The 26,368-nt window shown below is 27.8% G+C and overlaps 1 protein-coding gene and 1 long non-coding RNA gene across 3 annotated transcripts; both read right to left on the bottom strand.

The window, feature by feature from the left end:
- Positions 1–4,562: 4,562 nt before the first annotated feature.
- On the bottom strand, positions 4,563–6,347 carry LOC136084277 (uncharacterized). The gene is made up of 3 exons (XR_010640447.1): positions 5,639–6,347; positions 4,784–5,556; positions 4,563–4,702 (listed from the first exon to the last, which is right to left on the bottom strand). It is a non-coding gene; the product is annotated as an uncharacterized LOC136084277 (long non-coding RNA).
- A 934-nt stretch (positions 6,348–7,281) lies between these two features.
- LOC136083739 (uncharacterized) lies at positions 7,282–11,987 on the bottom strand. 2 transcript variants are annotated; one of them, XM_065803382.1, is made up of 6 exons: positions 11,915–11,983; positions 9,258–11,150; positions 8,888–9,079; positions 8,635–8,778; positions 8,242–8,411; positions 7,672–8,047 (listed from the first exon to the last, which is right to left on the bottom strand). In XM_065803382.1, the coding sequence occupies exons 1-2, from the start codon at positions 11,918–11,920 to the stop codon at positions 10,161–10,163; spliced, it is 996 nt and encodes a 331-aa protein (XP_065659454.1). In that variant the 5' UTR covers positions 11,921–11,983; the 3' UTR covers positions 7,672–8,047; positions 8,242–8,411; positions 8,635–8,778; positions 8,888–9,079; positions 9,258–10,160. The 2 variants fall into 2 exon arrangements, with proteins under 2 accessions (XP_065659455.1, XP_065659454.1); XM_065803383.1 differs by having other exon boundaries at positions 7,282–8,047; positions 8,173–8,411; positions 8,888–11,150; positions 11,915–11,987.
- Between the last annotated feature and the right edge of the window lie 14,381 nt (positions 11,988–26,368).

The raw sequence follows: 26,368 nt of genomic DNA, 5'->3' as shown, positions 1-26,368 counted from the left end.
AAAAAAAAAAAAAATTTAGAAAGGTTGCGTTAGCACAAAAATCATAATGAATTATTAATTTGTATGGTTCGAATAAAAGGCGAAGACCAAATATTTTGACACTGAAAGCACTCCTTTACTTATTTGGTACAAACTTGGTTATTCAACAAACACATGTATAAACACACAATGGAATGGCTGGCCCAACTATGTCAAAGTTTCGTGAGCTTTATTTGGTAGATACTCTACGTATACAAGTCAAATCGATAATTTACAACTGCAATTGGTGCACACGGTTCTAGTGCAAATTACTGCTAGCTCCACCAAACGCTGATGTGCCGAGGTATCAAACTAAATGTAAATATTTCTTTGAAACAAATAAACCTAAACTCTACGTTATACTTATGTAACTTCAAGAGCATTTAATTTGGATATCTTAAAAACGATAGAAAATAAAAACTTTTGAAGAATGAAATAAATGATTGTGAGACAAGGCACACCAGCATTTATAATAAGTGACACTGAATAATTTAGCAAGTAATTCTTGGTGGTAAGATTTTTTTAAATTGGTGAAAAATTATAAAATAAGAATTACAATGCTTATATTATAATTTTTTACTAAAATTGAATTACTCATGTTTAACATAACACACCAAATAAAATAAACAAAAGAAATTTATAACATTTTCATGTTTTAAAAATCCAGCTAAAGCTAAAATAAAATTTGTAAATTTTAATTTAGGTTTAACTTATAAATTAACATATTTATTTTAAACTTTATCTTTATTTAATTTTAAATCCATAAACATACTTAAAAAAAAAATACTATTACCTGAAAAACTAGCTAAAAAACAGGACAACAGCAACAACAGCAAATATATTCTGAAATAAAAGTTTGTACATTTTATGGTTATTGACTTACCCAAAAAGTATTTTAACGTTGATTTAACTTTGAAGACGCGTTGATTTTTTTTAATTTAATTTTATTTTGCTGCCTATGTAAACTACAATTCCCTTTCATAAAAAATTAATTATAATTACTAATGTATAAATATTAAACAGAAGGGGCTCAAAGAAGATATGGATGGCAAGATACGAACCTAATCTTTTCATAGAGATCATAACAATAATAGTAATATATGGTTAATAAATCAAGTAGAAATTTTAGGAGAAAAAAAAGAAAAGAAATAGTACAAAAGAAGGTATAATATATAAGAATAAAAATAGAGAATAAAGCTGTATCAATTAAAAGTACAAACATCCTCAATTAGTCAAAAAAGAAGATATAATATTGAAAAAAGTGAAAAATTTCTATTTAATATATATATATATATATATTTTGATACAAATAGTTAAGAAGAGGATATAATATTAATAAATAATAACAGTCACAAAAGGTCATAAAAAGAAGATACTTAAATACAAATTTCCAATTAAGTATATGATATCATATTCAACATATAATATATAAAGATTACATTTAATGTTTAAAGATGCAAACAGTTAAATAATCAGATATAATGCTTAAAAAACAATTTTTGTACACAAAAATAAAAATTAATCCGTAAGATTTAAAACGTAAGTTTTTGTTTGACACTGAAACGAATTTAAAGATTTTTCCATATTTAAATTGCTTTTCAGAAAAGAGTTCCATGGCTTGGGACCTCTATAAGTTGTACTATATTCTGTGTATTTGTTTACTTTTTTAGGTAATTTATATGTGTTACTTTAATTTATTCTTAAGAAATACTTCTCATTTAGATTTTTAATACATTTACTTATAAAGATTTCAGGAGTTAGATTATTGGTATATTTATACATAAAGATTAGGCGTTGGTAAATATTTATCTGATATATGTTCATCATTTTCATATAGAACATTAAAGGTTTAGTGTGGCCCCTCCGTTTTTTGTTGTATACAATTTTACAATTATGTTCTTGTAAGGAAAGAATTTTTTTAAGTTTTGTTGGTTGACAACTTACCCACGTAATATTTGCATAAGTAATGTAACAAGAATGTAACAATGAATTTTTTCAACGTTAAGAGAAAGTTTATTTGACCTGAACCAATCATTTACTTTTTCTAATTCAATGTTCATGTCAGCATAAAGTTGAATAATATCGCAGTTAGATTTGTATCGTCTGCAAACATGATAGCATTTAGTTTTACTGATGCATTATTAAAATCATTAACATAAATTAAAAATAAGGGCGGTCCTAGGGTCGATCCTTGAGGCAATCCTCACAGAATATTCAGTATTCTGGATTTCTTGTTTTGAAAACATTGTTTTCTAGTAGATAGATAACTTTTTATCCAGTAATATAGTTTTTTTTTAAAATAATATTTATATTGTATATTAATGATATAGTTTATTTTATTAAGTTGGATGGCCAACATTATATATGCTGGAAAGATGTACATGTTTTCCAAACAGATGCGGTCTAATGATGACCTGGTTGTTAAACTCATGCGTATGAATAGATTTTTAGCTCATTTCTACACTCATGCATGAATAAAAACATCATGGGGAGTGGATTAGAGCATCCTGCCATTGGAAGTTGCGCAAATGCGTAAATTCAGATGTGAGAAATAATTTATAAAGGTGGCTACGATGTCATACGATGGTGAGGGATGGTATCACATTGGAGATGCGATGTAGTACGAGGCCGGTGGAGAGAATTTCACGCACTCTTTGAGGTTTTTATATTTTGAGGTTTACGCATCATCGTACAATATTTTTGCGCAATTTAACAATAAATCGTATTTTAAGTGTAAAATCGTAATATTGTGATATTTCCAATGTATTTATCTATAATTACAAGATTTTCGCAAAATTACAGCAAAATTTTGTAAATCACCACAAACCATGGTAAAATAGTAGAATATAAAAAGAATTAGTCATTTTTTTTACATTTTGCAAACCATCACAAACAGTTGTAAATATATTGGAATATTTTCTTTTTTCATTTAATTTATATTTATTACAAAAATTTATCAAATAATTAATTGAGATAATAATTCAGATAATGAGTTTTCACCATTGTGGCTCTCATACATTTCATCTGGTACTAGACCATCCCACCGTCGGACTCGGTGGGAATCTCGTACGAGATTTAAGAGATATACGATGGTTAAGCATCGGTTTATACGAAAAAGTGCGAATTTTGAATTTTTTTCCATCGTAAAAATACGCGACCGATGCTCAAAATAAAGTATGATACTTTTAGATATATAGATATATATTTCATTAATAAACAATCATTTTACAATGTTTTTTTTGGAAAAAATTAAAAATGAAATCTTTATATTTTGAGCGGAGCAAGTAGAAGACAATGCGTCTTATCACCCTGCTCCTATGTTCATGAAAACTTCAATAAAGTTTTACGTATTAAGATCCTCAAATATACGTTATATAAGTTTTATACATATTACAAATTTTGTACACGTTTTATATATACTAGCAGAAAGCAACCCGTAATACGGGTTACGGTCGGTCTGTTACTTAACTTATAGTGGCTGTTTTCCACAATTTAAAGTTGCGAAACCTAAACTAATACCCTGTAAGAAAAACTCCTTCAAATTAAAAAATTAAACCATCTGTAAAGTTAAAATAAATTAATTTACCAATTATTTAATGTTACTTGAGTAATTTACAACTGACATAGGTCATATCAGCGTATGGCCGAACCATTTTCCTAGACATTACTAAGTTCAACACAATACGTTTTTAGTTACTGACACAAAATAATAACACTTCATCATGCCTTAAATTGACGAAAGATTAAAGCTAAATTCTTGTTATATTTTTTATAACATAAACTTTAATTAATAAGATTAATATGAAGTGAACGTAATTTATTTATGAGTTATTAACTTTTTGGTATCCCCTTGATACATGTTTCTTTAAAAAAGGAAATTGTCTTTAAAACGATAAATGCACACAACTAAATAAATTTATTACAAATAACTAAGCAATTGAGTACAAATACGTTTCAAACAAAAAAAAGTCGATTTACAATCAAACATGTGTATTAGGGTGGAGCGATTTTCATAGCAAAAAAAAAAAGAGTTTAAAAACCAATATTACTGAGACACGAATCAATGTCTATTAATTATAAGATAAAAGTAAAAAAATATTTTTTGATTTTGATGAGATCTTGAGGGTCCTTTTTGGAATTTAAATTCTTGACAGGTCCTAATATTTTTGAATTTTTTTTTTCTAAACCATATCAACCTTGGACTCAAAAAAAGCAGAAAAAATGCTTGTTTCATAAATAATAATTTTATTAGAAAAATTTTTTAGTGAAAAATACTTGCAAAAATATACCTTAAAACCCCCGTTTTGTTGAGGACGGGAGTTTTTGATGAAAAAAACAACTCTACTTTTTTAATTTTAATTTTTTAATAAAAACAAATATTATTTTCAAAATCAGTATATTATTTTGCTTCTTTTAAGTATCAAGTTGATATAGTTTAGAAAAAAAAATTTAAACAATATTAGGACCCATCAAAAATTTAGAATCCGAAGAGCAACCTCAAGAACTCATCTAAACTAAAAAAAAAAGGTAAGGTTCTTTTTTCACCAAAAGATATTGATTTGCTGCTTAGGCAAATCAAATTTCAAAAATTTTCAAAATCGCTCTACCCTAATGTGTATTACAAATTGTAAAAAATATGTAAACTTTGATCTTTTATATTGCATTAATGCGTCATATGACAAACCTAAAATAAAAATTGCAACAGATAAGTAGACATAAAAGAAAATCAAAACAAAACAAAAAAAACAACTGGAATTCAATTTACCTGCTTTTTGGTAGCCTGTTGTCATACTTAAACTGCTGTCATGATGCAACTTGTCGGTGTTGTTTTATGAAGTTATTTCACGTTGGCTTTTAGTAAACTTTAGTTATATTTAAAAGACATTACAATAGATTTAAAATATTTTAAATAAAAAGAAAAAAAAAAATTGCTTCAAGGAGCCAAATTAAAAACATTAAAGATAAAAAATCAAATAGATATAAATAAATTGCATTTATATAGCTAAATAGTCTTGGCTTATAGTAATTTTAAAAGCAGTGTTTTCAATAAATTAAACTACCAATTAATTATTTTTAACAAATAGAATGTAGCATCCTATTATGATGATTGGGTAGTGAATCAATTTAACTATATTTAAGTTTAATTGGTGAAAAACAAATAAAATTTCAATTAAAAAAGACAAAAACAAACCAAATACAAACAATAATATATTATAAAAAATTACAAATTAAAAAAAAAATTACAAAATTAAAAAAAAGAAAAAAAAGTCACCGAAGAAAAAACGGCAACAAAAAAGTTATAAATATCTTCACTGATAGAAGACATTTACAACCTTTTGGTTGCTGTTTTTTCTTTGGTGTCTCCCAACACCCCGGTATGGATGAGCCCTCCATTTGAAGGATGGCTCATCCATACCATCCATAGTTTAAAAATGTCATATTTATATTAAATGATTCTTTCACCTATTGCACATATTTCTCCGTAAAAAATATATAAAATTTAAAACACAGCCCTACCAGTTATGCCTCTACCAGACACTAAAGACAAAAAATATACCTCAGAATAATTGATAGAATTATATTTACATATAAATAAATATTTAACTATAATTTTTTTTACCTATTCCCCTCATTTCTTCCATGAAGTTGTCTAAAGTAAGATAAAAGATAACTGAAGCTAAAACTAATTAAAACTAAACTAAAATTAACTATAAACTAAACCAAAACTAAAAAAAACTTTAAATTTTATTATCTGTACCTCAGAAGACAAAGGTTGGTTATCCAGTTTTTTGTGAAAATGAGTTATGTATGAGACCTTTTTAATTTTTTCAGTATCTACATAGGTATAAAGACTGTTTTCCTGCAACAATGTGAAACAAAGTTTGGTCAATATAAAGGGTCTGGTGTCCCCACAATGTTCAAAGGAAAAACGTCTGTAGTTCAAAAATGACTTTTCACTTTTTTTATTTAACTTTTTATTTTTGTCAAAAATATTTTATGTGCCTCAAGACAAATTCCAAATAAGACAAATAAAATATAAACACAAATTTAACCATCAAGAATAAAAAAGCCAATAAAGACTAATTATTTTACTATTTACTCTCTCCTGGACAATTTCTAAAATGTGACAACTGACTTGGACTACTGAGGTACAGATATAAATGCTTTATTTAACGATACTAATCACATAATTTTTACTTAGTTTTTATTCCAACTCTCCTAAAAGAAAAAAGAAAATAAAGTTTTAGTACTTGAAGCTTTAAAATTCCAGTTACAGTACAAATAAACAATTTCCTATTAACAATTATTTTAATAGCAAAAACACTGACTTATTTCAGTCTTCAATTCTGTGTCTAAACAATAAAAGCACTTAAATGTATAGACGTTAAAATATCTACTTAACTTTTTAAAAATAAAATCACTAAACTAATGTAACTAATACCTTTATTAGCTCTCTCTTGATCAACTAAAGAAAATAAATTTTAATTAAACTAACTTGAGGTAAAATAATAAGAAGCTGTCTTACTGAGAATTTTAAATTTCTTCCCTATTACTGACAATATAATTTTAAGTATTACCTTAGTTAAGCCCAAGAAATATAACCCGGTGGGAAATCGGCTAGCGAATGGCTAGCGATATTCGTAACGATTAAGACAGCGATTTGGCCTCGAGGATCGATAGCTTTTTAAGCTAGCGGATCGCTAGCTACAAGTCGTTACGATAAAGATAGCGATTTGGCCACGAGGATCGCTTGCTACAAAAAATTGCGACTAGCTAGCGACAAGTCGTTACGAAAAAGACAGCGATTTGGCCACGAGGATCGCTAGCTTGATAAGCTAGCGAATCGCTAGCTAAATAAGCTAGCGACCCGCTAGCTAATTAAGGTAGAGAATAGCTAGTGAAAACTCGTAACAATAACTACACTTCTAGGCTAGAAAATATCGGTTAGGCTAGAAGATATTCCTGAAAAAATCGCATGCTATATTTTTCAGGGGAATGAATTATAACCATTGAAATAAGATTGCATTTATAACAAATTAAATACAAAATGTTAAAACTGGTTTCAAAAAAAAATTATAAATGTTAAAGTCATTATAAAATGTTAAAAGAAAATGTATGAATTATTTTTAAAAAATAAAAAAAGCCATTAACAACTAAATGATTTTGCTTAAATTAAATTAATAATATTAAAAGTTATTTAAAAATATATATGAAGAATAAAATAACTAAAAAAAAAAAAAGATGAATAAATAATAAAACAAATTTAAAAAATAATTTAACTGGAATCACTACACGAGTCAGTGTTTAATTTTCGAATTTTTCTAACAGGACTGTTTAAATCATTTGTTAAAGAAGAATTTCTCTTTCTTGTTGCAAAATATCGATCTTTAGATTTTTTCAAGTGTTTCGCAATTAAGGTAGTCATACTGGATTCAGTGGCAGTTGGAAATAAACAGTAAGCTGCATCAAAAATCAAACTTTCGACTGGTCCTATAAACCTACGCTTTTTATCTGCACCAGTTCGATTGATGCTGCAACATAGCTTGTCTGTTATGCAAGTTTTTAAAGCATTTTTTAAAAAGTCACTTACATTTTTCCCACCAATTTGCTTCATCTTTCTGCAAATGATATCTTTATCATTAGAGTGAATTATTTTTTTTTCTAGTGAATCAAACTCTTCAACTGAATTTGCTGGTAAATAATCTATATTTATATTTTCATTATTACCATGGTTAGTGTCTAAAAGTGAACGTATGGTACGCATTTCGGTTTCCAACCCACAAACTTTTCTGTACATGGCATTCACTATAAATTGAATGCCTTCAACAGTATTGGGTTCAACGTTTGCTTTCAGAATAAAGTTATATATTTGGTCTATCCCATTTTTTTGAGATGGCAAAGAAAAGGAAGAAGATGAATGCAATAGTGGTTGAATTTGTGAAACAGACTGCAACTCTGATGGAGACACTGTCTGTGTAACTGGCGAGTCATCTACTTGATCCATTGAGGCAGAGACAGACAGAAGGTTCTAAAACAAGATTAACAATGATTATAAATACTCTTAAATGATATAAAAACTCTATCACTATATTCTAATTATTTTATACTGATTCTTTCATTTAAAAATGGTAACTAAAAAAACAACAAACAAACCATTCAAATGAAACCAAATCAAAATTCTTATTTTCACAAATGGGATAAAAAATTGTTAAAAATGTATACTGAATTGGAATTGGGGAGCTTTGGTGGCTCCCACAACGGCCATGATGGTAAAGACGGTTCTTCAGAAAGGCTTTTTCTTTTCTCTTTCCGTTTTGTAGATTTGTAGGAGTTCTCTTGTTTTTTTGATGTATTAAATTCAATTCTACTTCTGATTCTGCAGTGAGAATATGCTACAAAACAAATAACTTTTTTAGTATTTGTACAATCATAGTTTTATATGTACAATAAACGTATACAAAAATCTATATTATCAAGAAAGCCCACCAGAAATCAAAATAAATTTAGATCATAAAAATTAAAGTACCTAAATTAAATATTCAACACATTTTCTGCAATACTTAGTATATTGATTACAATATAAATAATTTCTTAAATTGGTTTAAAAACACTCACATTCAATGGTGGAATGCTCTGCCTTTTGGTTTGACCCACACGATCAATAAGTCTAAGGAGTCCGTTTTTAGGAGTAAAATTTTTGTTTACTACAAGTTTTTGAATTTTTTGAATAAGCAATTTCGTATCAATTCCAACTGAAACGTATAAAATAAATAAAAAATACAATTTTGTAAGATTAATTTACTTTTAAAAAATGTTACTACTGAAACACTTTTTATTTTTTAATTCCAACAGGGTATAAAATACTTATCTGTAATATGCATGCCGCATTTATACCATCCTTATGCATTGCCTTTATTTGAAGGTCATCTTCCGTTAATGTTTGACCACGATATCTCCAATCATCCATAGACCAATTTTTTAGTTTCTCTGACATTATTATGTCACAGTTTTTTAATTCCAGAACTTCACTGTCACAATACAAATATACAATATAATTCATCTGAAATAAAACATTTGCAAAATGTAACATAAAAATTATACATTTATTATTTAGAAAATACACAGTTAAAATAGTATAAAGACTTCAAATGAATTGATATATTTTTAAATCAACACAAAATTTTTTAAAAAATTAAAAAAAAACTAATCAAGTTCTGTAAATAAATTAAAATTATAACCCATAGCAACTTTAAAACTTTAGTTTAATTTGCAGACCAATGGGATAATTAGAAAGTAGTTTTCCCTACAAATAATCATGATACATTTTCGAATGGGTCTAACATTATAAGCATGTGTGCGACTTTTCTGATAATATCCAATTCTAAGGACTTTTGATGAGTACGGAAATGTATAAAGTGGCTTCACATAAGATAAAAGAATTCCAGATATATGTAAACAGTCAAGACTTGTACTAGTGCATAAAACAATGGAACCATCATCAATAACAAAAGCACAATCCGGCAGATCAGTAGAAATCTTTACAGTGTTCAAGTGATTATTAGTTACTGATCGAAGATCATTTAAGCAAACAATTGCGTGTTGAAAAATATTTCTACCTGTTTTAATTCGTCTTTTTAATAAACCCAACATATTTTCGAATTGAAATGCAGAAAATGAGTCCAAAGGTCCATATTTTACTACAAAAAAAGCTAGATGAATTAACACATGCACATTATAGACCATAGATCTTTTGCTAAATAATATAGGCATAAATTCAACAAATTTTTTAACACACTCAGATGCAATAACATGATAAGCAACATATTCATCAGAAGCCAAAACATACATGCTGAAGTGCAACATAATAAAATGGTCATAATACCGAGAAATGGTCCAAGATATAAAACAAACTGTCGAAATTCAGAGGCTTTCCAGTTTTTAAAATTAACCAAAGAACTAAGTTTTCTGTGGAATTCTGATGGTAAATACTTCCTTATATCATCGATTTCAGCGGATAATTTACTCAGTAAATGTTGTGAAAGTCTACAAGATAAATGCAGAAAAGGTACTTTAGTGAAATAATATGTGCATAACTTTTTCACCACACCTTGGAGTACCAGATGCATATATTCTGGAGGACATTACGATTGCAGTCCACTTAATTGAGGAATATTCAAAAGAGGTGAAGGGCCATGCTGATTATTTTCTGATATACTTTTGTAACTTTCATCAGAACGTGGTGTACAATTCTGATCTGTAAAAATAATACGATTGTAACAATACTCACCTTTGATATTACAGTACCCACATCCGTAGTATGCATTGTGATTAAAAATATTTTGAGCAAATGAACGTGCAGGGGTATCGCAGATAAAATCAACATCAGAAATAACCATTTGTTGTCCTTTCAAATCAAAAGGAACACTTAAAATTTGCAATTCATCAACCAGTTGTTTAAGATAAAAATTCAAATTTGGTTTTTCTACACCACAGTGCAATGCTACAGGAAGTGCACCAATATGATTATAATCCCTAAATGACATTAGAATTGGCCAAAATGATAATTTAGAAGATTTAAAAACAGGCAAACCATCTAAATTAAAAAACAGTCGTAACTTTACTATGCCACTGTTGCCATCTTTATTTTTTAAACTTAATTGTAAATTACAATGGTCCATGCAATACAATAAATTGTCTTTCATGCCAATATATGACATCAAATTTTTTTTTTCAATTCTTTTTACCCAATTTTTAGACTGGTTGTAGGTTATTGACTTAGCTTTAAGTGTAGTAACAGATAATGGCAAAGTTTTATCATAATTGATGTTTAATAACTTTAAAAGAGCTTCCATAGCATTTCTAGTCAGATTATATCTTAAATAAAAGTCCAAAAGCTTTTGATTTATGTCGTAGATTTTTGATGTCATGCTAATGTCATTGTCCTTATCAGATGACTCATCTGAACTAATTACGTCGCTAGACTCAAATGAAATATCATTATTACAACTTGCATCACATTCATAATCATCAATTATTTTATTTTCAACTGCTTCAATGTTAGCATCTTCAATTAAAGATGCTCTAGCATTTTCAAAACTTTTTCGACGAGCTGTTCTTAACGACCTGATGAACTAAAAATGTAATTTTTATATTTGATAATGCTTTACATATATGTAAAGCAATATCAAAAGAATAGACTACACACACACACACACACACACATATATATATATATACATATATATATATATATATATATATATATATATATATATATATATATATATATATATATATATATATATATATATATATAAATTTAGTACTGATATGATATTTATGATATTATATATATAAAAAAGATCTTATTTATATATATATATATATATATATATCTCATAAATTGTATATATATATATATATATATATATATATACACAACATCATAAATATCCTATGAGATATAGAGTAAAATGGGTTAAAACTGAATAGCAAGGGAAACACTTATGGAATGGTAATTAATTTTCGTTAAAAATGAAAGCGTTTTGAAAAAAAATGGCGAATATTAGGGTTTTTAATGGGATTTTTTACAACTTTGACTTCAATTTGAGCACTTTCCGTTGATTTTCAGGTCTACGTTTTTATATTTTTCTGAATCAGCATAAAATTCTCTATCATAATCAATTATAAAAAAAAAAAAAGGGGTGGGTGGGAAAAACTGCAGTAGCGCCACACTTATGAAAATCTTTTAACTTTGATTACATTAGGTTTTAAACAAAAATATTTAAAAATTATTTTAGTTCTTTATTATAAAGAATTTTGTGCTGTTTCTAATGACATAAAATAAACAAAAATCAATTGTCAGTAGTAAACTGACTGAGCTTATCTATCTTACCAACATCTTTTTCCACAAGTCTGGAACAGTGCGCCGAAACTACAACTGTATTAAAACAGTTAACTTAAAAGCCGGGTGAATAAAAATGAGCAATTTTTATCAAGTTTTTATTAAAGTAAAATTGACCAATTACTAAGTATACTGCTTACCTTTACGTAAACAAAAATATAACCAAAGCTCCTAAAGTTTTTATTCACGTAAAACTGACCAATTACTGATTAAAAGCAATTTGTGTAGCTGGCTACAAGATAGCCACAAATCAATAGCTAGTTGATAGCTACATATCGCAGTTACTAAATTTAGTATTCTGCATTACGGAACACCATGGTGTTGCGTATATGTCACAGCTTATTTCCAGGGACTTTATTACGATATCTCATATACTAGATATCGTGTCTATATTAACTATAGGTAATATATAGATATCGTGTCTATATTAACTATAGGTTAATATTGGGGCGATATGTAGTTTTTGAGATATATCTCGATATCGTAATAAAGTCGCTGAACAAAAGCTACGATATTTAGTTATCAACTAGCAATCTATTTCTGGCTATCTAGTAGCCAGCTAGACAAATGCGATATGTAGCTAGCGTCATATCTTAATACAATCGCTTTCTTAAAAACTGCGATATGAAGCTATCAACTAGCTATCGATTTGCGGCTATCATGTAGCTAGCTACACAAATACGATATGTAGCTAGCGATAAATCGTTATTAAATCGATAGCTTAAAAGCTGCGATACCTAACAATCGAATAGCTATTGATTTATCGCTATCTAGTAACCAGCTACACCAATACGATATGTAGCTAGCGTCTTTTCGTAATAAAATCGCTTTCTTAAAAACTGCGATATGAAGCTATCAAATAGCTATCGAGTTGTGGATATCATGTAGCTAGCTACAAAGCTACGATATGTAACTAGCGATAAATCAATATTAAATCGAAAGCTTAAAAGCTGCGATAAGGAACAATCGAATAGCTAATGATTTATCGCTATCTATTAACCAGCTACACCAATACGATATGTAGCTAGCGTCTTTTCGTAATAAAATCGCTTTCTTAAAAACTGCGATATGAAGCTATCAACTAGCTATCGAGTTGTGGCTATCATGTAGCTAGCTACAAAGCTACGATATGTAACTAGCGATAAATCGTTATTAAATCGATAGCTTAAAAGCTGCGATACGTAACAATCGAATAACTATTGATTTATCGCTATCTAGTAACCAGCTACACCAGTACGATATGTAGCTAGCGTCTTTTCGTAATAAAATCGCTTCCTTAAAAACTGCGATATGAAGCTATCAACTAGCTATCGAGTTGTGGCTATCATGTAGCTAGCTACAAAGCTACGATATGTAACTAGCGATAAATCGTTATTAAATCGATAGCTTAAAAGCTGCGATACGTAACAATCGAATAGCTATTGATTTATCGCTATCTAGTAACCAGCTACACCAATACGATATGTAGCTAGCGTCTTTTCGTAATAAAATCGCTTTCTTAAAAACTGCGATATGTAGCTAGCGACATATCGTTACAAAATCGACATGTTTAAAGTTCAATTATTTTCATAATTATAATAGATCCAACACTAAAAATCGAATTTTTGAAGATGTTAAAGACATTACGAAAGAATAAAATAAGAAACGAAAATTCGCTAGAAAATCGCTATAAAGCTAGCTAGTCGCTCGCTAGTCGTTAGCTTACTTCCCACCGGGAAGTTCTTGGGCTTATTGTATAAAAATATAAAAACCTACTGTTTTACTTTTAAGTCAACAACAATATTTTAAAAAACATTTTAGTTACTTTATAAAAAAATAAAAATCCTTTTAAACATACTACCTCTCTCTTCATTGTTGTCAACTAAACAGAAAAACAAACAAACAACTGATAGTAAAATTTCCCTTTGGTAGTAGGTTTTTAAATAGATTAAATAGATCAAAGAATTATAATCTGCTCTAACAGTCTACAACATTATCATTAAACTATAACTATTTTCGACAACCTGGTGTATTTTAACATTGATATATTTTTTTTCAAATGACAAAAATTATTAAAGTACATTATATAAACATAGAACAAATGTAGTGATAGTGGATTTAATCCAAAAATAGAAAAAACCTTTAGAAAAAAGCTTACTGCTTTTAAATCTACAAAAATTTCCAACTTACATTTTTTTATCTACATTTATCTATAATAAAATATGAATTATTGAGTTACCATTATTTAAAGTTGATCCAGAAGCAACTAAAATAAATTATCAAATAAAAAGTTTATTTATATAATCTTGACGATAATGTTGAAATAAACAATATTTATTGCTTGAAAAGTTAAGTAACAAATGTAATTCAAGTATATTAAAATAAATGTACGAAGTTACCTGTTGTGGCTGGTGCAACTGAAGTTATAACTAAATAAAAAAATAATAAATAAAAAAGCTATTTTATCTATCTTATCTATTTTATCCTGATGATTATGTTTAAATAAACAATATTTATTGATTCTTTTTAAAATAAATTAAAAAACATTACTATTTGCTGTAAAATAAAATAAAAGACATTAATATTTGCACCAACCGATGATGCTACCACACCTGAATGACAAAATTTATTAAAATATTTAAAACATATTCAATGCTTTAAAAGAATATTCAAAAGAAGTTTTTAAATCTACAAAATCTAAGTCCTTACTGAGTTCTACCTGTCTGTCTAAAAATAAAAATTGAGATAAAATTATATACAATAAAACTGCTAATGCTACATTTGTACTCAAATAAAATCTAAATGATAAAACTTACTTAAGTCGCTGTCAGCTAGCCTGTCTAAAAAAATATTAGTATTCTCATTAATCCTAACCTATAATCTATAAATAAACTTACTAATACAAACGATAAATAAACTTGAACTAATATAAACTATAAATAAGTTACTATATACTATATAAACTAATATAAACTATAAATAAACTAATATAACTATGTTACTAATATAAACTATAAATAAACTACTATACACTATATACTTACTAAAAAGACCTTTAGCTCCTTCTAACTGCTCTAAAAAAATGAAACAATACTTGCTTAAAATGATCTAAAAAGATAATACTTGCTTAAAATGATCTAAAAAGACTAAAGACAAAACTGAAACACTTTACTAAAAAAGAAACATTGTACTAAAAAAATTTTTTTTACCACACATTTTAGTTTTAACTTCTTCTAAAAAAAAAACAGAAAAATAAAAACAACGAACAACAAACAAATTTTAGTTTTTAAACAATGAACAACATCAGTTCCACTTGAAACTAAAAATTTATCAGCTCTAATCGGCTGGAAGACCTTGCTTGAAAGACCGCGTGGAGTAAAGAAACGCTTTTAGAAAAGCCTAGAAAGTTCTTTATTAAAAAAGAAAGTGAAACGCCACTAACACTATTGAATTACAGTATTCATATTTAGAAGATTAGATAAATTAAAGCATTCATGTTTAGATTGTACTAAAAAAACTATTTTACCAGACATTTTATTTCTAACTTCTTCTAAAAAATGAAAACAGGCTATAAAAATTAGAATAATAAAAACAACCAACAACAAACAAACGATTATTTAAATTTTTGTTTTAAACAATGAACAACATCAACTCTTCTTGAGAATAAAAGTACATCATCTCAAATTCGCAAGCTGACTTAACTTGAAAGACCGCATGGAAAATGTAACCGCGCATAAAAAAGTCTAGAAACTACTTAAAAACTAAGAAATAGTGTATTTTACAGAATACAGAACCGTAAATAACAATACGAACAATAGGGGAAACGTTAGGCGTAACTATGCGCACTATTCATTACCGTATTAATATTTAGATTATAACATATTACAGTTCATAAAATATACATAAGTTATGAGATGCATATATACGCGTTAACAAACCAATATATAAGTGTTTTTAAAAACACAAAAAATGTTATTATTTAAATTTAATAAATACCGTTTAACTGTTCTTTTAAATAGCTCAATTGAAGTTATACTTTTCATGTCTTATTCAGGATAAAGTTCCACAAACGTGATCCTCGATATGTAATTGAGAAGTGCGATTTTTTAGGGGATGTTGTAGGGATAAGAGAATTGCCAATGGAACGTCTTGTAGAGTATTTGTGATATTAATTAATAAGAAATGAGGCTGGAATACGTTGGGAGCATGTTGTTTTGAATTTTAAACATAAATATCAGACTTTGATAGATGTTTTATTCATAAATCTTTAAAACATAAATTTTTTTAAGAAAATGCACGGCGCATGCATATCTACCTGCATTCAAAATTGACTGGCTCGCTTGTTTTTGTTTCCCATAAATTTTTAAAAAAAAAGATGAACAATTACTTGCCCACGCTATATTGCAATAACTAATGTGGCTATGAATAAATGAAAAATACAAGCTTTTTAAGCACATTATATTTAAAAGGTGCTTCGTTTTGAAAAGGATTCCAAGAGATTTTGAAATGTTGTTTTCCACTAGTTGGATAAAATTTTTCCAATTTAAGTGATCGTCAAATATTATACCTAGGATTTTCATTGAATGAAATCTTTTTACTTTAATGTTTTTTGTTTTTTTTCTTCGCTGTTTATATAAAAATAAAATAATAAAATTACAAAGAAACTGTTATGTTACACAAAGAATATATATAAAACAGACAGGGGCCTAAAGAAGATACGGATGACTGGTGTCACCGCAATCTTTTCATAGAGCCCCATACAATAATATTTAAAGTCAACATGGCTTTAGTAAATTTACAATAAAATATTTTTTCTGAAAAATACTAGGTGAAGAATAAAAACTCATATGTACATCCTCATATATATATGCACACATGCACATACACAAACACATATAGAAACATACTTACACACACACACACACACACACACACACATACACACACACACACACACACACACACACACACACACACACACACACACACACACACACACACACATATATATAAACATACTTACACATGTATCAGAAGTTAAGGAGATGCAATTTCATTTGTCTTTTAAAAGAGGAAGTGCTTTTCAAATCTTTTATATTATTATTTTTTAATTATTTCCATAATGATGGACCTTGGTTAATAATTGAGAATTTTGACACTTGCGATTTTACTCTGTGATAGTTATGGTTGCTATTTGACCGAAGAATGTATTTTTGTGAGAACGCCGATGTAAAAATATCAGAAAATACTTTTAGTAGCAAGTTATTCTTATATTTATACATAAATAATAACATTTGAAGCGAATTAAGTTTTGATATATTTAACACATTCATGTACTTCATTACAGGGGAAGGGTTTTCTAATCTTTTTAAATAGTTAACTGCTTAACATGCGTGGTTTTGTTGGCTTTGTAATCTTATTACTTTAGTTTTGTGTGTGTTAGCCCAAATAATATTAGCGTAGGATTTTTAATCCACTTATATGTTAGGCCTTTAATGCCGTAATGCTTTAACTTTGAAAGCAAAATTCCATGATAAACAGTATCGAATGCCTTAGAGAGATCGATAAATACTCCAAGTACTTGTTTTCTTTATCAAAGAACATAGATATTTTATTGGAAAGTTCTATAATAGCGTGTTCAGTAGAGCAGTATCTCTGAAATCCAAATTGATTTTTGTATAAAAGCGTATCTAATGTCATGTAATTATAAATTTTATTAAAAATTACCCTTTCAAAATTTTTTGAAAAGGCAGGGAGTAGTGATAAAGGACGGTAATTGGAAACAGAAGAACAATCACCATTTTTAAAAACTGGGTGAATTTTGGCTAATTTTAATTTGCCAGAAAATATACTCTTCTCAAATAAAATGCTATTAAATAAAATAATGGTTTACTTATACTACCCATAACATAGATAGCATTACTAGTAAGAGTACATAGTACATAGACGACATTACTAGTAATGTCGTCACATCCACATGACTTGTTACGCTTTAGTTAAAATAGTGCTTTGTTAAACTCATGCTTATCTATTTTTTCATTAGATATGCTAGTCGCAGGTTTCTCTCCAAAGTATTCATCAAACACTTTAGTCGACTGAACAATATTAGATGCAAGAGAGGCGCCTACATTAACAAAATATTTGCTAAATTCTTGACATATATTTTTTTCACTTTTTATAGTTTTGTTGTAAATAATTACTTTTTTGGGTAAGCAAGAGAGTTTCTTTTTCTCTCTTTCAGTTACTTCATTTATAATAGACCAAGTTTTCTTGGTATCAAACTTGTTTTTATCCAGCTGGTTAGAATAGTACTTTATTTTAGCTTGTTTTTAAGTTATTTTGATAAAACCTTTTATGTGATTTGTACGCATTTTCTTCAATTTCCTTTTTAGATTTTCTTCAATTTCCTTTTAGAAATTGTATATAAAGCTTTTGTTTTCTTTTTGATGATTTTATCAAATTATTTGTCATCCATGGGTTTTTAAGTTGTTTGTTTTTTATTTCAGTTGTTAATTTTGGACAGACATTGTCAAAAACATTTTGAAAAGTATTCAAAAATTGTCAATCGCGCTATTAAGGTCTGCAGAGGAATAGACATCTTCCCATCGCTCTTCGTACAACTTCTTTTTAAGTTTATCTAGGCTTTTAAAACAAAGATTTCTTTTAGTAACAAATACTTTTTTATTGCCGTTGTTAGATAAAACTTCGTGCGCAATGTGATAGATAGGAAAATGATCAGAGAAAATTGAAATAAAAATACCAGATTCGAAATGAGTATCTAAAAAATTATTAGTTAAAATATTATCAATTAAGGACGAAGTAGTTTTTGTACTATGTCTTGGCTTAAATATGGTAGATATAATGTTGAATTCAAGTAATAAATTAAAAAAGTTTTTTGTATTTACAAACTTTTCATAACACATAGCATCTAAGTTTAACCAGCGAAAAAAGTATGCTAATTCTGAATGCTCATTTGCGATATAATTGTCCTAAGGCTATTATGAAAGTTAAATTTCAATACGCAAAGTTTCAATATGTTTGTTTACTTTACAAAAAAGTGTTTTTTGCTTTAAATACAATTTTGTCAAAAATATAGATTGCAACGCCGCCTCCCATGCTTCCAACACGTGGTTGACTTATTATTTTTTAAGATGATAAATTGTACAAAGAATTTTCTGACAAAGGCATTTTTGCATCTTTTCAAGTTTCTGAGATACATATAACATCAAAAAAATATTTTTAGAGTAATAAAAATGTTTAAAAGCCTCAAAGTTTTCATTCATTGATCTTATGTTTATACTTAGGACACTAAAATCTTTATTGTTTTTTTCTCAATAAAACTCGTCAGGTTTATAGTATGAGTTATCGAGGCAACTAATATTTATTTCAGTCAAAACAGTATATTCATTTTTGTTAGTTCTCAAAAAGTTTAAAACGGGAGACTCTAAGTTTTTAATATTAATTGTTATATTAGTCTTGTTAGTTGAACTCATTTCTTATTAGATCGTTTAATAATTTTTAATCAAAGTCAATAAGTAATATAAAAAATAAAAACAATAAAAATAAATTTGTTTTCACTTATCTTTGTTTGACGTCGCATTGCTTATACTCGACATTTTTCTTACGATCAGGCGGTTGTATACTACCTTCGCATATTTTCCTTGACTTCGATGCATTTTTGGTTGTGCGAATAATTGTTTGCGGATCTTCACTAAAGTCTTCAATAATGAAAATATTTTTCCCCTTAAGATTTCTTGCCCTAGCCTGAATGTTTTCTTTTTTCCTGCCAATTTAATAATTTGCAAATAATTGTCCTCGACTTTTTTTCAAACTTTCCAAACCGATTGGCTCTTTTTATGGTTATTGGTTCATTTATTTGAAGATCCTCTTTAATAGGCGTTTTTAGTTTTTTTTTTAATTTTCCTCGCATGTCTCATTCGGTCACTCTTCAACACCCAGAATTCGCAAATTGTTTTGGCGATTTCAAACTTCCAAGTCGACTGTTTTTCTTTTATTCTCGGTCGATTCGCTTACTAATTTTCCTTGAAAAGATTTTATTCCAATTAACGAAGTTTTAATTTCGTCCATTTTTTTATCAACTTTGCTCAGAATAATGAGTTGTAGTTATTTAAAATCTAAATCGCAAAAGAATAAACAAACTTTAAATTAATGTGAAGACAAAAAAAGAATAAAACATCAAAATATACATCAATAATGTTATAAAAAAATCTTTGTCTCAAGTTGATCACCGTTAAAATTTAGCCCACGTTTAAGATCTTCAACATATCTTTCTAAGCAATCAATTTTTTTTTGTAAGCATCTGAAAGTTTCTTTAAAGCACTTTAAAATTGTGTCAGATTGAATTGGCATCAATTCTCTTAGCATTCCCATAGTAATTACTTTTTCATTCTCCATAACAATAATTAAAAATATATAAAAGTCAAATATATCTGCGCTCTTCGTTTACACGTGCTACTTGATTCTGTTGTTGAATGTTGTTTATAAATAAATCAGAAAGTTTCAGGGGTATGTTATCAGTTTTCGAAGGTTCTGTGAACAGAATGTATTTAGTTTTATCAATGTTTACGAATAGTTGATTGGTTTCAAACCAGTCATTGAGATTTATTAGCTCTATGTTTACAGTAGAAAAAACAAATTTTAAATTAAACACCGAAAAAAAAATTAATATCATCAGCAAAAAGAACAAAATTAAGGAATTTAGAGGATAAGTGGATGTCTTTAATATATAAGAGAAACAGCAGAGGACCAAGTATTGAGCCCTAAGGAACACCACAACTAATAACTTCTAACTGCGTACAAGTTAAATCATACGTCACACATTGTTTTCGATTTTGTAGATAAGACTGTGGCCGTTTTATATTACTTTGATTTCACCATTGGCCGCGAATTTTCACGATGGAAAAAAATCCAAATACACACATTTATATATATATATATATATATATATATATATATATATATATATATATATATATATATATATATATATATATATATATATATATATATATATATATATATATATATATATATATATATATATATATATATATATATATATATATATATTTAATATTCCTGTTATAAAAAATAAATATTTTTATAACAGGAATAATAAATAGTTTGAATAACTATCTATAAACATGGCAAAACTTACTACAGGCCTTCCCGTTGCGAATCCTTTTTTTTTTTTTACTGGGGGCGGACAAAGTTACGGAAAAGATTAAAAATGGCTAAAGAAGTTAGCGAACTATTTCATTATTTTTATTTAGTTTACTAAATTTTAAATGCACTGTAATAATGCACAAAATGTCTTTTACAGTGTTTATTAAATATTATCAAATTTAAGTAAAACAGTTTGGAAAAAAGAGTGAAATATAATATTTTTCAGAATAATGAGTTGTAATTATTTAAAATCTAAATCGCAAAAGAATAAACAAACTTTAAAATAATGCGAAGGCAAAAAAAGAAAAGAACATCAAAATTACATCATAATGTTATAAAAAAAAGTGTACATAATAAACTTTCAATATTTTCTGATAACTTTAAAACTTTCAATGCAGGTGACTTATTAGACTTAGATCAAAAAAGCAACAACAGTTTTTAAGAAAAATGTTTGATAATATTGTACCATGTGTCATTAGCATAAATATCAGACATTCATAATAAAATTACACAATCACTTTCTGCACATTTTGTTTTTCTCAATTTCTAAAATAATGAAACAAAAAAATACTCACTGCACACAGCAATTGAGAAGTATATTCAATCCACCGCGGTCCATTGTTTTTGAACAGCGTCCATATAACTGAAAATAAAAATTTAACAAAAATTTAACAAGTTTAACAAATCATTTTCACTAACATCATCTTTTCTTGTAGCATAACCTGCAATACAAAACAAATCCATTTTTGTACTCAGTGACAAAGATGATTCTAGTTCAGGTAATTGATTAATGATATTAGGAGATTCTTCACTTATAAAAATAGCCACATTTTTGACAAGAATGCTCGATATAAATAGCATAATCTGAAACATCAACTTTAAATTGCAATAACAGTTTAGCTTTCTTAATGTTTAACTTTTCAACAACAATTTGAACTGTTATAAAGTATGAGCCGCCTGAACATTACCTAAACTTACTTAATGCTTTTTCAATGAAATCAGTTGAAAACTCTCCAAACATAACATAATATGAACTGTTTTTTAGCAAGTATTTACACATCTCCATGAATCCATAACATGTACGCCAAATTGAAGTAACTGTATCTCTTGTTAAAGATTTCATTCTATGACCTTGTTCACCACTCATTTTAAACGCCATATCTCCAAAATCAAGTAAGTACTGCAAATTATGTCTGATGCTCCATAAATAACTCTCTTACGAGAATTAAAAAATCGATCATCACCATAAAAAATCGATCATCACCATAAAAAATCGATCATCACCATAAAAAATCAATCATCACCATAAATTTCTTTTACACTTACAATTTTCCAAAATTTTGTAATTTTTCTAGAAAACAAATGGTTTCATTGATATTGCAAAAGTGGATAACTTTTGAATAAGTATTAAGAGCAGCTATAGTTTCATTGCAAAATACTCTTAAACAATGTGATACTTTTTGGCTTTCAACGGGTTTTTGATGTATAGAGTACTTTATATAGCTACAAAATTTAGTCTTGATAACTTAATTAGCTGATCTTCGCTAAATCAATGATGTATTTATGGTCACTCCACTTTAGCAGTCAAAGTTTAGTCCTTTTCAAATTGTAATTCCTGCATTTTTTCTGTAATCCAGTTATTCCTAATATTAATGTAATGAACATAATCAAAAAGTAGAAAATTCCACATTTTGTTAATCATGGTTTTCCTTCAACCCTTTCAAATAATTTAAAAAAGGCTTGCCATCACAAGTAACTGAAATAATTTTTCCATTGCTAGACTTAACTAAATTAATTACATTGCATTCTTGCTCAAACAAAAAAGAAGCATCCAAATGATAGAAAGGTATCATTTTACATGAAAAAGATGTTCTACCTTTTAAATATTTAACCATAATACCCAAAACACCACTTGCTAACAACTCTGGATTACTTTCTGCTTTCCAAAAAAAGATATTCACCATGATAAAGAAGAAGAGACTTTACATAAACTTTATCCACCAAAACTATACAACTTCTATGATTCTCCTCTAAATTTGAAAATATGGTACTAATAAATTCAGTATCTGAAACTTTCTTTGTCATAGATGTAATTTTTGTAAATGTTTTTACACTTGGCAGTTTAAAATCTTTTCGTAGCTGGTTGTGTAAGCTTCGAGACATTGAAAAATAACAATACAATCTGATTATAGTTTCTACATTATAAATTTTTTTACCTACTTCTGATGCATTCACAGATGTAATAACAGGGGCGGGTTTAAGGAAGGATGGGGCTAAGGGGTAGTAGCCCCCCCCCCTTGCGACTATGTTATATATTTTTTAAAGCCAGTAATAAAATATATCAATGATCTTTATATGCATAAGTTATGCCTAAATTCATATACATAAGTTATGCGGCATAACTTAGTTTTGTTATTTTTGTTATAAAAACGCTCGCATGCTTTTTTCATTTTTAAGTTAATAAGTTTTTAAACCATAATGCATTGATACTTAGATTGTCAAATGTTATTTTAAAGTTTTACACAAAGTTTTTAACAAATGAGCAATGCCAATGGATATGGTAAAAAACCAGTTACTACAAAAAGAAAACAAGTCAATATTTCTACATATTTTAACAAAAAATATATTTCATCAGAACAGGATAATAAAACAGAAAACTTGATTGTTCCGATACCGTGCACTTCTCATTTATCTGAAAATAAAAAAAACACTGCTTGCAGTATCGAAAAAGATATTTTAGAACCTTTAACTGTTATTGAGGATATTGGATATTATATAAACTCAAAGTCTTTAAATCAGAATACATGACATAGATTAGTTAAAAAAAATTAGTTGCGTGGATCTGATTTTATTTATCCTTTTTTCAACATATGTTAAAAATGGCAAAGAAGTTAAAACGATACTTAAACCAATCTCACTTAACGAAATTTCCTTGGTTAGCATATTCATCAATAAAATCTGGGTTATTCTGTAAGTTTGACTACTTTTCCTTGTTATTAATACTTGAGGATTAAGAAATACTGAAGCTTTAAAAAATTAGTCACTGTACCATTAAATACATTTGCTAAACTACTAGGAAAAGATGGCGATCAAGAATCCCACCGAAATATCACAAAAATGCAATTTTACAAGCTAATGAGTTTTTAATCCGTTATAAGCAGCCAGAAAAAGAAGTTCTTAACTTGATTGACAGTGAAAGAATAAGGCAAATAATTGAAAATAGAGAAAGAATTACTCCCATTACATAGTCAATAAACTTTTTAGCTTGACAAAACATTCCTTTAAGAGGGCATAGGGATGATGGAGAATTATTAATTAGTTCTAGTTCAAAAACATCCGTTATGAATGAAGGGAACTTTAGAGAACTTTTAAGATTTCGAATAAAATCTGGCGACAAGATATTAGAAAATCATCTTAACACAACTCATGCTAAAGCTACGTATATAAGTAATGCTATTCATGAAGAATTAATAGAATGCTGCGAAGAAGAAATTATTTATAAAATATGGACATTTTCAATGTAATAAATTTTATAGTATTTTGTTAAACGAAACTACAGATGTATCACATTCAACTCAAATCACACTAACTTAAAGATATATTTTTAATAGAAAAATAAAAGAAGATTTTGTTTCATTCATAAATTGTCACACATACTTTTATAATAAGCAAAAGTCAAACCAGGAGGAACATATTAATCATAGTGAAAAATGTGTAGAAAATTATGAAAGCACTATTGTTGAACCAAAACTCACAGGTAAAGTTCTTGGAAAAATAGTCATTAATATTCTAAAAAATTTCTTTTAAACTTGAAACACTGTGTTGGATTCGCAACAGATGGTTGCTTTATTATGACATCCACAGATTTAACTGGAGTCATCAGTTTACTTAACTTGCTGTTGATCAGTGCTACAAAAGATTTCTCCAAATTTATGAAAATCGATGCAATGATATCATTCCCTCATTTATTCAAAAAACAACTAAAATCAGAAGATCTCTATGGATTAATAAAGAATTGAAACACAAAATTCGACTTAAGCGTAATCTTTGGTATCGATACCAAGCTTCTCATTTCGAAAATTTAGTTCTGAAAGAAGAATATAAATTAAAAAATAAGTCAGTCAAAAAACTTGTAAAGATGACAATCAGAAAATATGAAAAAAAAAACGCAACAGAATCAAAAAAATCCAAAACAAGTATATGCTTATATTAACAGTAAACTAAAAGTTAAAGGCCATAGAAGAGCAATTTCTACTGGAATCAACGTAATATCAACTGACAGTTAAGTTATTGTTAATCAATTAAATAGATTTTTCAATTCTGTATTTATAAACGAAAGCCTAACTAATGTGCCAATATGTGAAAGTATAACAGAAAAAATTTGCCCAACCCCATTGTTTTAAAAGGAAGATACAAAAAGACGATTGTTAAATTTAAATGTGCACAAGCCTCCAGACATTGATAAAACTCATCCAATGTTTTTAAGTAAATGTGCTGACAGTTTAGCTGAACCACTTTGTATGATATTTAACTGCTCATTTTTAAGTGGAACATTGCCTACAAGCTGGTTAAAAGCAAATATTACACCAATTTTTAAAAACGGGGATAGGCTGCATGAAGGTAACTACCGTCCGATTTCATTGACCTCTGTTGCTTGTAAACTAATGGAAAGTATTGTAAAAGACAATCATTTAATTAAAAATAAATTAATAATACCAGAACGTTAAATCAAAAAATTGTGTGACAAACCTTCTTGAAACATAGATATAATAAAAGAATCGAAAATTTTTAGTAAATGTGTTGATGTTGCCTTTTTGGACTTTTCAAAGGCATTCGATTCAGTTCCACATTCCAGGCTGCTCTTAAAACTGAAAACATTTGGAATTGTTGGAAAATTGTTGCAATGGTGTAAAGCTTTCCTATTAAATCGAAAAAAGAGAGTTGTTTTGGAACTATTTGAATCAGGATGAGAAACAGTTCGTAGTGGGGACCACAAGGATCGGTTTTAGGACCCTTGCTTTTAATAATTTATATAAATGATATAACACAAAATTTGAACAATAAAGCAAGGCAATATACTGATGATTTAAAAATAATTGCAGTTATAGAAAAAAATAAAATAAACCACTCTCTACAGTATGATCTTAATATCTCATTTAAAAAAATGGGCAATCAGTTTTAATAAAGATAAATGTAAAATCATGCATTTTGGTCGTGATAATCCGAAAAAAGCAAATAGTTTAAAATACGACACTACAGAATAAGATACAATTCAACATG

The sequence above is a fragment of the Hydra vulgaris genome, chromosome 08 (assembly GCF_038396675.1).
Source record: "Hydra vulgaris chromosome 08, alternate assembly HydraT2T_AEP".
In the NCBI taxonomy this organism is placed as follows: domain Eukaryota; kingdom Metazoa; phylum Cnidaria; class Hydrozoa; order Anthoathecata; family Hydridae; genus Hydra; species Hydra vulgaris.
Note: the sequence above shows the minus strand (reverse complement) of the source record. Positions and strands in the feature narration are given on the sequence as shown.